Here is a 13,824-nt window from a genome sequence, read left to right as displayed (position 1 = left end):
GAGCGAGCTAGAGAGAGAATGGAGAGAGAGCAGTATGTGGTGGAGCTAGAGAGAGACTGGAGAGAGAGAGAGCAGTATGTGGTGGAGCTAGAGAGAGACTGGATAGAGAGAGAGCAGTATGTGGTGGAGAGAGCTAGAGAGAGACTGAAGAGAGAGAGAGCAGTATGTGGTGGAGCGAGCTAGAGAGAGACTGAAGAGAGAGAGTAGTATGTGGTGGAGCGAGCTAGAGAGAGACTGAAGAGAGAGAGCAGTATGTGGTGGAGCAAGCTAGAGAGAGACTGGAGAGAGAGCAGTATGTGGTGGAGAGAGCTAGAGAGAGACTGAAGAGAGAGAGCAGTATGTGGTGGAGCTAGAGAGAGACTGAAGAGAGAGAGCAGTATGTGGTGGAGCGAGCTAGAGAGAGACTGGAGAGAGAGCAGTATGTGGTGGAGCTAGAGAGAGACTGGAGAGAGAGAGCAGTATGTGGTGGAGCGAGCTAGAGAGAGACTGGAGAGAGAGCAGTATGTGGTGGAGCTAGAGAGAGACTGAAGAGAGAGAGCAGTATGTGGTGGAGCGAGCTAGAGAGAGACTGGAGAGAGAGCAGTATGTGGTGGAGCGAGCTAGAGAGAGACTGGAGAGAGAGCAGTATGTGGTGGAGCGAGCTAGAGAGAGACTGAAGAGAGAGAGTAGTATGTGGTGGAGCGAGCTAGAGAGAGACTGAAGAGAGAGCAGTATGTGGTGGAGCAAGCTAGAGAGAGACTGGAGAGAGAGCAGTATGTGGTGGAGCTAGAGAGAGACTGGAGAGAGAGCAGTATGTGGTGGAGCTAGAGAGAGACTGGAGAGAGAGCAGTATGTGGTGGAGAGAGCTAGAGAGAGACTGAAGAGAGAGAGCAGTATGTGGTGGAGCTAGAGAGAGACTGAAGAGAGAGAGCAGTATGTGGTGGAGCTAGACGAGACTGAAGAGAGAGAGCAGTATGTGGTGGAGCGAGCTAGAGAGAGACTGGAGAGAGAGCAGTATGTGGTGGAGAGAGCTAGAGAGAGACTGAAGAGAGAGAGCAGCATGTGGTGGAGCTAGAGCAGGAATGATATCACTCTCTTCATTTATATTTAAGATGCTACAAATGATATCCAGCTACAAACAAGCCTGAAAAGTCTGAAGTCAAGAGCGTGGTTTCTATGGAGATGATACAGCATCTTGTCTGATTGGTGGAAACCGGCAGCTTTCAGAACGCTGCAGACCGGAGACTCTCAGGGAGACAGAAGTTTACACTCGTCTCTTCCACAATCTTTGCTCTGAACTGGACTATAGCAGCATGCTTAAAGTGGGGGTTCAGAATTTTGGACATAGGACCTCATTTCCAGGTTAGCCAGTGGGTTATTTATCTGCTGCAGAGTTAGCTGGTGCTAGGCTAGCGCAAGTCAACAGTAACTGCTAGCCTGCCACTAAAAACAGTCTTACGCACTCTCCACTGATAAATAACACACTGGCTAACCTGGAAATGAGGTCATATGTCCAAAATTCTGAACCCCCCTTTAATCTTCCCATTTAGACCAGCTGTTCTTCTTTTCTATCTTTTTGTTGTCTCTGTCTGTCTGCCTGCCTGTCTGTCTGTCTGCCTGTCTGTCTGAATGGAAAGATGGTAGGAAGTCGCTTTGACTGCTTGCCTACAGCTAAATCAGAGGTAAGACGTGTTTGTGTTGAATATGTGTGAGTTCATACAAACATCTTCAGTCTCATTTAATCTACCTCCATTTATATCGCTCAGAAATCATTTCCAGCTTACACTCGTTCCTACCTCACCAACAGACCCTCCAATGACCCATAACGTGTTTAAATCATTAATACTCATCGACCAACTCTCCTTCACGGCCAACATCGCTGCAACTACCCGATCATGTAGATACACGCTGCATAACATCAGAAAGGCGGCTCAGGTTCAGGTTCTGATTGTCTAGACTACTGCAACTCCCTCCTGATTGGCCTGCCTGCATGCTCCCTCCTGATTGGCCTGCCTGCATGCTCCCTCCTGATTGGCCTGCCTGCATGCTCCCTCCTGATTGGCCTGCCTGTATGCTCCCCTCTGATTGGCCTGCCTGCATGCTCCCTCAGAACACAGCAGCTCAGCATATCTTCAACCTCCCCAAGTTCTCTCACACTACACCTCTCCTCCTCCTCTCTTCACTGGTTACCATCTCACACTACACCTCTCCTCCTCCTCCTCCTCTCTTCACTGGTTACCATCTCACACTAAACCTCTCCTCCTCCTCTCTTCACTGGTTACCATCTCACACTACACCTCTCCTCCTCCTCTCTTCACTGGTTACCATCTCACACTACACCTCTCCTCCTCCTCTCTTCACTGGTTACCATATCACACTACACCTCTCCTCCTCCTCCTCTCTTCACTGGTTACCATCTCATACTACACCTCTCCTCCTCCTCCTCTCTTCACTGGTTACCATCTCACACTACACCTCTCCTCCTCCTCCTCTCTTCACTGGTTACCATCTCACACTACACCTCTCCTCCTCCTCTCTTCACTGGTTACCATATCACACTACACCTCTCCTCCTCCTCCTCCTCTCTTCACTGGTTACCATCTCACACTACACCTCTCCTCCTCCTCCTCTCTTCACTGGTTACCATCTCACAGTACACCTCTCCTCCTCCTCTCTTCACTGGTTACCATATCACACCACACCTCCTCCTCCTCCTCCTCCTCCTTCACTTCACTGGTTACCATCTCACACTACACCTCTCTTCCTCCTCCTCTCTTCACTGGTTACCATCTCACACTACACCCTCCTCCTCCTCTCTTCACTGGTTACCATCTCACACTACACCTCTCCTCCTCCTCTCTTCACTGGTTACCATCTCACACTACACCTCTCCTCCTCCTCTCTTCACTGGTTACCATCTCATCTTATCTATCAGCCCCAGCATACACCCAGGACATGGTCCAACCCCCCCACTCTCTGCTCTCTATCAGCCAACCAGCTTGCTGCCAACAACAAATTCAATTCAATTTTATTTATAGTATCAAATCACAGCAAGAGTTATCTGGAGACACTTCACAGATAGAGTAGGTCTAGACCACACTCTATAATTTATAAAGTCCCAACAATTCTAGTAATTCCTCAATGAATCACTCAACGAAGTCCTGACTGTTTGCTGTCCTGGCCCCTAAATGCTGGAATGAGCTCCCTAAATACATCAGAATGGCCAAAAATCACATCTCTTCCTATTGCACCTTGGATAAAAATATATAAATGTAAAAGCACTTACAGTTGGGCTTTCATATGGCTCGTTGTAGTGGGGCTTCTTTTTCTGGAGTTTGTACCTTCAGGGTTGAAAGCATTTCATTGGGAGTTGTTAAATGACATGTAATGTAATGTAATCAAACTGCTGTTCAGGCTGTAGTTAGTCTGGATCAACAGAAGGACATCAGGAAGTACTTCCTCTCTCTGTGTGTTTCTGTAGTGAGCTGACGCTGAATGGTGGATGGTGCAACAGGGTCCGTGTAACACGTATCACTTCAATTTTCTAAGCACAAACGGACATTTGGAAAAACAAAAAAATGGGTTCAAATATCCAATTTTTTTCCGCCTTGACAAATCTTTAAACTGTTCAGAGGATCAGAAATTTAGAAAATTACAAAATTGCGTCTGGGCTCCAATAATTCAATACTGACATGGTATTCTCTCCCTCATTACCACCTAGCTACGCACCCCCCACCCCCCCCTCGAAACCATCAGTCTTTCAGTTTGTGTTGTGTTTTTTGGTCCATATGCAGTTAATAACCTGCATATTCCACAAAGTAGAGGGAGAAGAATACCATGGCAGTATTCAATAATTGGAGCGCAGACACGATTTTGTAATTTCTCAATTTCTGATCCTCAAACAGAAAATTGGAAAAACAGTTTAAAGATCCAATTTTTTTGTCAAGGTGGAAAAAAAATTGATAATTGAACCCATTTTTCTGTTTTTCCAAATGTCCGTTTGTGCTTAGAAAATTGAAGTGATAAACGTTTCACGGACCCAAGAGGCCTGCTTGGTTCTTTGGGGAACCGTTTCACCGTTAACGATGGTTAATGGTTTAGATATGAGGACGTATCTCCTTCCATCACTAGGGGGCGCTAATTTAAGAAACACTCCTGTGGGTCATATTAGACGGGGGTCAGCAAACCACCCATATCCTCAGAGGGTTTGGAGGAGGGGGGGGTGACAACAGACAGGAAGTGCAGATGTGAAATTTTAAATCATAATCTCAGTTGAGATTGAAGCCGGACGCGTCAGAGAGATGATGTTCACTCGTTGGTGATGTAATCATTCATTCAAACTGAAAAATACAAACATATATATTGAATCAATGTATATACTAATCTTCATTCATATATCCATGTGTGTGTGTGTGTGTGTGTCTCTCTATGTGTCTCTGTGTGTGTGTGTGTGTGTGTCTCTCTATGTGTCTCTCTATGTGTCTCTCTATGTGTCTCTGTGTGTGTGTGTGTGTGTGTGTGTCTCTATGTGTCTCTGTGTGTGTGTGTGTGTGTGTGTGTGTGTGTCTGTTTATGTCTGTTTATGTCTGTGTCTGTGTCTACGTGTGTCTGTGTGTGTCTCTATTTGTCTGTGTGTGTGTGTGTGTGTGTGTGTGTGTGTGTGTCTATGTGTGTCTGTGTGTGTGTGTGTGTGTGTGTGTGTGTGTGTGTGTGTGTGTGTGTGTGTGTGTGTGTCTGTGTGTGTCTGTGTGTGTGTGTGTGTGTGTGTGTGTCTGTGTGTCTGTGTGTGTGTGTGTGTGTGTGTGTGTGTGTGTGTGTGTGTGTGTGTCTGTGTGTGTCTGTGTGTGTGTGTGTGTGTGTGTGTGTGTGTGTGTGTGTGTGTGTGTGTGTGTGTGTGTGTGTGTGTGTGTGTGTGTGTGTGTGTGTGTGTGTGTGTGTGTGTGTGTCTGTGTGTGTGTCTGTGTGTCTGTGTGTGTGTGTGTGTGTGTGTGTGTGTGTGTGTGTGTGTGTGTGTGTGTGTGTGTGTGTGTGTGTGTGTGTGTGTGTGTGTGTGTGTGTGTGTGTGTGTGTGTGTGTGTGTGTGTGTGTGTGTGTGTGTGTGTGTGTGTGTGTGTGTGTGTGTGTGTGTGTGTGTGTGTGTGTGTGTGTGTGTGTGTGTGTGTGTGTGTGTCTGTGTGTGTGTGTGTGTGTGTGTGTGTGTGTGTGTAGGACTCGGAGGGCGTGGCCATCATGCTGGGCGTGTGCAGTAGCGGTCTGCTGGTCTACAGAGACCGACTGAGGATCAACAGATTCTCGTGGCCAAAGATCCTGAAGATCTCGTACAAAAGGAACAACTTCTACATTAAGATCCGGCCTGGGGAGGTGAGACGGCATCACACACCCAACACACAGAATGAGAGTCAGACACCATCAATTATAGTTAGGGGTTAGGGTTAGGTTTGGGTTAGGGTTAGGGGTTAGGGGTTAGGGGTAAGGGAACACCCTCCTGGAGGGTAAAAAGAAGTCACGAGTCAGCTCAGCTTTAGAAGCATACTATGCAACTTTTCCAGCTTGGGTCCCCCTACAGGTGGTCCCATGTAACTACGCGAGCTGTAGTTGCATGGGACCACCTGTAGGGGGACCCAAGCTGGACCCAAGCGTAGCGCGAGCTGTAGTTACATGGGACCACCTGTAGGGGGACCCAAGCTGGACCCAAGCGTAGCGTGAGCTGTAGTTACATGGGACCACCTGTAGGGGGACCCAAGCTGGACCCAAGCGTAGCGTGAGCTGTAGTTACATGGGACCACCTGTAGGGGGACCCAAGCTGGACCCAAGCGTAGCGCGAGCTGTAGTTACATGGGACCACCTGTAGGGGGACCCAAGCTGGAAAAGTTGCATAGTATGCCTTTAACCGAGCTGTAGCCTAAATCTTAGATAGTTGTTCAATTGGAAAAACAAACTAAAGACACAGTTGTGTTTACAACATCCTAGCCTGACGTGGTCAGACTCCGATTCTAGTCAGAATATGAGCCTGATGCTGTTCCATTGGGCTGTGATTATGGGGGCGTGTTTCAACCGAACCAGGAAAGAAATTGCCTCTACACTCAATTGGATAGACCTACAACCAATCAGAGCAACGGATAGACCTACAACCAATCAGAGCAACAGATAGACCTACAACCAATCAGAGCAACGCCCAATTTTCTTAGCGACCATCGGGGCCAGCTGATAAACTAAACTTATGCCGAATCCCGTAGGAAGGGCGGCAAAAACATCTTTCCGATCGACAAATGCCTTGATCGCAGTTCTCTGTTCTTCTTTTAGAATGAATGCGCTGTTGATATCTTCTATAACAGACACGATGGAGGAATCTACACATTCTCCAGCGGCAGTCATCTTTGTTGTAAACAAATTCAACCCAAGCGCTCTTTGGTGATGTGGTCGATTACATCACTGTCGATCATCTGCCCACCCTGACAATCTGATTGGTCCAAACAGCTCTGGTTGGAGCATAGTTGCTCCACAACGGATCAAGTCCAGACCAAACTTCCCGACCTCAAATGTTGTGGGCGGGGCTAAATTCAGCTGGCATCCAGGCTAACAAAATCTAAGAACGAAAACCCAGAGAATATTCTAGATTAGATTAATAAACAGTAAAGCAGCGCAGGCTATCGGTACTCTGACTATGTTTATATGCACAAAATATTCCAAAAAAGATGATATGCCGACTAAGCTGTTTACATGGCTAATTAAAGTGAATATTCGACTAATATTCCCGTTTACATGTAGCCATGCTAGAGTCTTTGTGTGCAGTAACCATAGCAACTCACAGAGCTGACCGTAAGCCGTAAACAGGCGGGAGGCCGTAAACTGTCACAAACTGCAGTAAAAACCCTCATTGAGACATGACCTGTTTCTATAAAACCAGAATATCACACATTTGAATCTGAAAAACGGTTTATTCTGAATATCCAAACAGAATAAGATGTTTACATGACCTGAATCACGTTCAGAATTATAATAGTCTGAATGTAAACATACTCACCGACCAACGACCACCCTGGAAACCTGCAGTCAAGCTAACCGTATCTCCCGTCTCATTGGTCAAACCAGCTCATCTCATTCGTTAGCTGTTTTAAAATAGAAATAGAAAAATTATCAGTTTGACCAATTTGAGTCTCTGTCTCCAGTTTGACCAGTTTGAATCAACGATTGGTTTCAAGCTGCTGAACCACCGATCAGCTAAACGACTCTGGAAAGTCTGCGTGGAGCATCACTCCTTCTTCAGGTCAGTCATCTTCAAATTAACTTTATTTATACAATCAGATCCTAGCAGATAACTTTATTTATACAGTCAGATCCTAACAGGAGATATCTCAGGACAATACAGACAGAGAAGGTCTAGACCACACTATTTCATTTAAATTATAGTGTTATTATATACATGTCCATCCATCCATCCATCTTCGTCCGCTTATCCGGTGTCGGGTCGCGGGGGGAGCAGCTCCAGCAGGGGACCCCAAACTTCCCTTTCCCGAGCAACATTAACCAGCTCCGACTGGGGGATCCCGAGGCGTTCCCAGGCCAGGTTGGAGATATAATCCCTCCACCTAGTCCTGGGTCTTCCCGAGGCCTCCTCCCAGCTGGACGTGCCTGGAACACCTCCCTAGGGAGGCGCCCAGGGGCATCCTTACCAGATGCCCGAACCACCTCAACTGGCTCCTTTCGACAAAGGAGCAGCGGCTCTACTCCGAGCTCCTCACGGATGACTGAGCTTCTCACCCTATCTCTAAGGGAGACGCCAGCCACCCTCCTGAGGAAACCCATTTCGCCGCTTGTACCCTGGATCTCGTTCTTTCGGTCATGACCCAGCCTTCATGACCATAGGTGAGGGTAGGAACGAAAACTGACCCGGTAGATCGAGAGCTTTGCCTTCTGGCTCAGCTCTCTTTTCGTCACAACGGTGCGATAGATTGAATGCAATACCGCACCCGCTGCGCCCGATTCTCCGACCAATCTCCCGCTCCATTGTCCCCTCACTGCGAACAAAACCCCAAGGTACTTGAACTCCTTCACTTGGGGTAAGGACTCATTCCCTACCTGGAGAAGGCATTCCATCGGTTTCCTGCTGAGAACCATGGCCTCCGATTTAGAGGTGCTGATCCTCATCCCAACCGCTTCACACTCGGATGCGAACCGATCCAGTGAGTGCTGAAGGTCGCAGGCCGATGATGCCATCAGGACCACATCATCTGCAAAGAGCAGCGATGAGATCCCCAGCCCACCAAACTGCAACCCCTCCCCACCCCGACTACGCCTCGATATCCTGTCCATAAATATTACAAACAGGATTGGTGACAAAGCGCAGCCCTGGCGGAGGCCAACCCTCACCTGAAACGAGTCCGACTTACTACCGAGAACCCGGACACAGCTCTCACTTTGGTCATACAGAGATTGGATGGCCCTGAGTAGAGACCCCCTCACCCCATACTCCCGCAGCACCTCCCACAGTATCTCCCGGGGACCCGGTCATACGCCTTCTCCAAATCCACAAAACACATGTAGACCGGTTGGGCATACTCCCAGGCTCCCTCCAGGATCCTTGAGAGTGAAGAGCTGGTCCGTTGTTCCACGACCAGGGACGGAATCCGCATTGTTCCTCCTCAACCCGAGGTTCGACTATCGGCCGAACCCTCCTTTCCAGCACCTTGGAGTAGACTTTACCAGGGAGGCTGAGAAGTGTGATACCCCTATAATTGGCACACACCCTCTGGTCCCCCTTTTAAAAAGAGGAACCACCACCCCAGTCTGCCACTCCTTTGGCACCGTCCCAGACTTCCACGCAATGTTGAAGAGGCGTGTCAACCAGGACAGCCCCTCCACACCCAGAGCCTTGAGCATTTCTGGACGGATCTCATCAATCCCCGGGCTTTGCCACTGTGTAGTTGTTTGACTACATCAGTGACTTCCGCCTGGGAAATCGACGACAATCCCCGTTATCCTCCAGCTCTGCCTCTAACATAGAGGGCGATTAGTCGGATTCAGGAGTTCCTCAAAGTGCTCCTTCCACCGCCCTATTACCTCCTCAGTGGAGGTCAACAGTGTCCCATCCTTACTGTACACAGCTTGGATGGTTCCCCTTCCCCCCCCTCCTGAGGTGGCGAACAGTTTTCCAGAAACACTTTGGTGCCGACCGAAAGTCCTTCTCCATGTCTTCTCCAAACTTCTCCCACACCCGCTGCTTTGCCTCTTTCACGGCAGAGGCTGCAGCCCTTCGGGCCCCTCGGTACCCTGCAACCGCCTCCGGAGTCCTCCGAGATAACATATCCCGGAAGGACTCCTTCTTCAGTCGGACGGCTTCCCTGACCACTGGTGTCCACCACGGTGTTCGTGGGTTACCGCCCCTTGAGGCACCTAAGATCCTAAGACCACAGCTCCTCGCCGCAGCTTCAGCAATGGAAACTTTGAACATTGTCCACTCGGGTTCAATGCCCCCAGCCTCCACAGGGATGCACGAAAAGCTCCGCCGGAGGTGTGAGTTGAAAGTCTGTCGGACAGGGGCCTCCTCCAGACGCGTTCCCAATTTACCCGCACTACACGTTTGGGCTTACCAGGTCTGTCCAGAGTCTTCCCCACCCCTGACCCAACTCACCACCAGATGGTGATCGGTTGACAGCTCCGCCCCTCTCTTCACCCGAGTGTCCAAAACATACGGCCTCAGATCAGATGAAACGATTATGAAATCGATCATTGACCTTCGGCCTAGGGTGCTCTGGTACCAGGTACACTTATGAGCATCCCTATGTTCGAACATGGTGTTCGTTATAGACAATCCATGACTAGCACAGAAGTCCAACAACAAACAACCACTCTATATACATGTATACAATATTATTTACAGACCTTCTTCAGGTTAGTCATGTGACATCATGTGACATCATGTGACACAACGGGACAGGAAATAATATGACAAACTTTCCTCTCTCTCCTTGTCTGTCTCCACCCTTTCTGTCTCCCTGGCTGTCTCTCTCTCTGGCTGTCTCCCCATCTATCTCTGTCTCCCTGTCTCTCTCTCTCTCTCTCTGGCTGTCTCCCTGTCTCTCTCTTTCTGTCCATCTCTTTCCCCGTCTGACCTTCTCCCCGTCTGTCTCTCAGGCTGATGTCTCCAGAGGAGACCCCGAAGAAGTTTCTGTCTCTGGGTTCAAAGTTTCGTTACAGCGGTCGGACTCAGATTCAGAGTCGAAGAGCGAGCGCTCAGATCTCCAGACCGGCGCCGAACTTCCCCCGAACCATCAGCAAGAGGAACATCTTGAGCCGCAGCCTGGACGGAGGTACGCAAGACCTGATCCAAGTACTGGTCTCCCAGTAGCCCTGGTCTCCCAGTACTACTGGGAGACCAGGGCTACTGGGAGACCAGGGTTCTATGAAGGTACCAGGTCTACTGGGAGACCAGCACTGCTGGGAGACCAGGGTTACTGGGAGACCAGCACTACTGGGAGACCAGGGTTACTGGGAGACCAGGTCTACTGGGAGACTAGCACTACTGGGAGACCAGGGTTCTATGAAGATACCAGGCCTACTGGGAGACCAGCACTGCTGGGAGACCAGGTCTACTGGGAGACCAGCACTACTGGGAGACCAGGGTTACTGGGAGACCAGGTCTACTGGGAGACCAGGGTTACTGGGAGACCAGGGTTACTGGGAGACCATGGTTACTGGGAGACCAGGTCTACTGGGAGACCAGGTCTACTGGGAGACCAGGGTTAATGGGAGACCAGGTCTACTGGGAGACCAGGGTTCTATGAAGATACCAGGTCTTCACATGAACATTGTGGTGTTCTTACAGCCGAGGTAAAGTGTGTTAATTCAAACGCTGGGTCCAGAAAGAGTGGCAACTTAAATCACAACAGGAATAGAAAAACAGTGAGAGTAGCCGGTCAATTTAAAGGTTTTTTGATGCGTTGGACTCTATAGTAACTTGACGCTTTTTTGGAGAAGGATAAACACAAGATATTAACATTTTACGCAGCACGTCCCACAATTTGATTTGATTTATTTAATTGAATCAAGAATGCCTCACACACGAGTTGCAGGGCCTTCAAACAGCCGGGCAGGAAGTCAACCAGCGAGACCATCCAGTCAATTTCAAAAGGATTGATGCCTGATGAATGAGGTATATGTCGCTGCCAGGCATACACCAGGCAACCAATAGCAACGCCCGTTCAAGATAGATTATGAATTAAACTAATCCCTGTTCTCTGAACGAGCTTCAGCAATGGTTTAGGTATGAAGGAGGAAGTTTCTTTAGAAGAGAAAAGCAAATATTGCTGGACTCGGTCAACACCAACGAGAATATTTGGCGAGTCCAACGGCTGAGTCCGTGACAACAGAAAAACGTGTTGAGTACTACAGTAGTACTACAGTATTTCTACAGTAGTACTTTTACCAGGGTAACAAATGGAGGAAGTGATGTCTGCGTTGGTGACGCTGCACGGCGCTCTGATTGGAGGAATTTTGCTGAGAGAAATTCCCTTAACCGACATTCCCTGAACAGGAAGCAGGAAGTGCTGTTTATGTAGTATAGAGCTCAACAGTAGAACACTTTTAACCGGCTCTGGTTCAGGAAGAGTTTCCCCCGTTCAGTATCTCCGTTAACGTTTCATACTAAGAGTTTTAAGTCTGCAACCAAACCAATCAGCTACGAAACGTTAGATTCAGCGCAAGAAAACATTTTGAAACTGTCAAAAAAGGTACAAAACTTTACAGAAACTATAGGAGGGCGCTGTGGCTGTTGCTGCGTTCCCTGGACATTTCCATGGTAGCTACAGATGAGTTCCTTCCTGTTGTTGTTGTTGTTGTTGTTGTTGTTGACCAGAGCTTCTGATTGGTCCTCAGCTCCAATGACCACGCCCACGTGCTCTCTGATTGGCTCTCCAGCCATCACAGCGTCCCCAAAAGCCAACGGTGGTACACACACAGGTAGATGCACCGCTGCGGAACGCTGCTTCCTGATTGGCTGGAGTGGCTCTGCTTCATTCAAACACATCTGCAATCAGCTGTGTTCATCTCTGTCCAATCAGATGCTCTGTTTCTGTCAGACCTCCATCTCGTTGCCAGGAACAGTTTGTGATTGGTTCATTATAGGATGTAGTGCTGCACGGTGAACGGGTTAAACATGGATATACATGTTTCATTATGGGATGTAGCGCTGCACATAATACTGGGATATACATGAGGAAAGATTACAACCGAAGGGATAAAAACTGATTCTCAATGCAGTTTTTAAACGTCCTAGGGCGTAATCTACTTTAGATTTACCTTGTTTAACTTCAGACATCACTGATATTATTATTATTATATTATTATTATTATTATTATTATTATTATTATTATTATTATTATTATGTCTTCTTAGTTGATTTATCTGAAGAGATTGGTTGGATCGTTACATCCAGAATCTTAAACAATCTGTAAAAAGAAAAGCATCAGATAAATAACAGATAAATTTGTTTCCATCGAAGAACAAAACAGGAAGAGACAGAAGAGAGAACTTCCTGTTTTCTGTCCAACAGGAAATGTTTAAGCCCCGCCCCTCCACCCCACTGAAGAGGGCGGGGCTTAAACCGCCGCCCTTTTAGAGTCAACTTTAACTGTTTATCTGTGAAATTGGCAGGACGGAGGTCTGACTCTCTGTTAGCATCATTAGCATCTGATTAGCATCGTTAGCTAACTGAAACCTGCGGATATCTGCGTCACAGATTCCGTGTGGTCATGGCTTTGTGGTGGTTCTGAATGCTGATAGGCTGATGCATGCACTCTGAGCGCTGGTTGGCTGATTGTGCCATTGCTGTGGCAACGAGCCATGCCGGCCACGATGCTTTGCTGCTGACGAACAAAAGCACATACAATCTGACGTGTGTGTGTGTGTGTGTGTGTGTGTGTGTGTGTGTGTGTGTGTGTGTGTGTGTGTGTGTGTGTGTGTGTGTGTGTGTGTGTGTGTGTGTGTGTGTGTGTGTGTGTGTGTGTGTGTGTGTGTGTGTGTGTGTGTGTGTGTGTGTGTGTGTGTGTGTGTGTGTCTGTGTGTGTGTGTGTGTGTGTGTGTGTGTGTGTGTGTGTGTGTGTGTGTGTGTGTGTGTGTGTGTGTGTGTGTGTAGATATGGGTTCAGGGCTGTACGGAGCGTCTAAAGCTATCGCCATCAGTGACCTCATCACCACGGTAACGCCTGAGAGGATGGTGGACGAGAGGAGGGCTGAGCAAGGTAATAAAAACAACCAATCAGAGGAGAGTCACCAGATGAGCTGATGGAGCCTGGGAAGCTAATGGACACCTCTCTTCATTTCTCCTTTTCTCCTCTATGGTCTCCTTGTCTCCTTTCCTGTCTCCTTGTCTCCTCTCTTGTCTCCTCTCTCGTCTCCTTGTCTCCTCTCTTGTTTTCGTCTCCTTGTCTCCTCTCTCCTAGTGGAGGAGGTGCAGCAAGAGGAGGAGAGGATGGAGGAAGATAAAGAGGAGGAAAGGATGGAGGAAGATAAAGAGGAGACCAGAGAGACAGAAATTTCTCAGCAGAGTCCTCCGACTCCTCAGAAACAGGACACCAAGGTAACAAACATCTCTCTCTCTCTCTCTCTCTCTCACACCTGTCTCTCTCCGTCTCTCTCTCTCACACCTGTCTCTCTCTGTCTCTCTCTCTCTCACACCTGTCTCTCTCACACCTGTCTCCTGCCTCTCTCTCGCTCTCCTCTCTCTCTCTCTCACACCTGTCTCTCTCTCCTGTCTCTCTCTCTCACCTGTCTCTCTCTCCTTGCCCTTCAATGAATGCAGACATTTAACGATTTGAAGGTTGCAGATGTTCCAGATGTTGACTTACA

General features: G+C 48.3%; 1 protein-coding gene across 1 annotated transcript in view; it reads left to right on the top strand.

Annotated features, from left to right (window-relative positions):
* Window positions 1-13,824, top strand: part of LOC114552171 (band 4.1-like protein 3) — a 36,547-nt gene that overhangs the window by 13,286 nt on the left and 9,437 nt on the right. Inside the window, exons 8-12 of the mRNA XM_028572805.1 lie at window positions 5,188-5,340; window positions 7,149-7,246; window positions 10,114-10,289; window positions 13,113-13,244; window positions 13,419-13,555. Coding sequence (XP_028428606.1) covers window positions 5,188-5,340; window positions 7,149-7,246; window positions 10,114-10,289; window positions 13,113-13,244; window positions 13,419-13,555 — 696 coding nt within the window. The remainder of the gene's footprint in view (window positions 1-5,187; window positions 5,341-7,148; window positions 7,247-10,113; window positions 10,290-13,112; window positions 13,245-13,418; window positions 13,556-13,824) is intronic.

This window comes from Perca flavescens, unplaced genomic scaffold, assembly GCF_004354835.1.
Source record: "Perca flavescens isolate YP-PL-M2 unplaced genomic scaffold, PFLA_1.0 EPR50_1.1_unplaced_scaf_9, whole genome shotgun sequence".
In the NCBI taxonomy this organism is placed as follows: Eukaryota; Metazoa; Chordata; class Actinopteri; order Perciformes; family Percidae; genus Perca; species Perca flavescens.
Note: the sequence above shows the minus strand (reverse complement) of the source record. Positions and strands in the feature narration are given on the sequence as shown.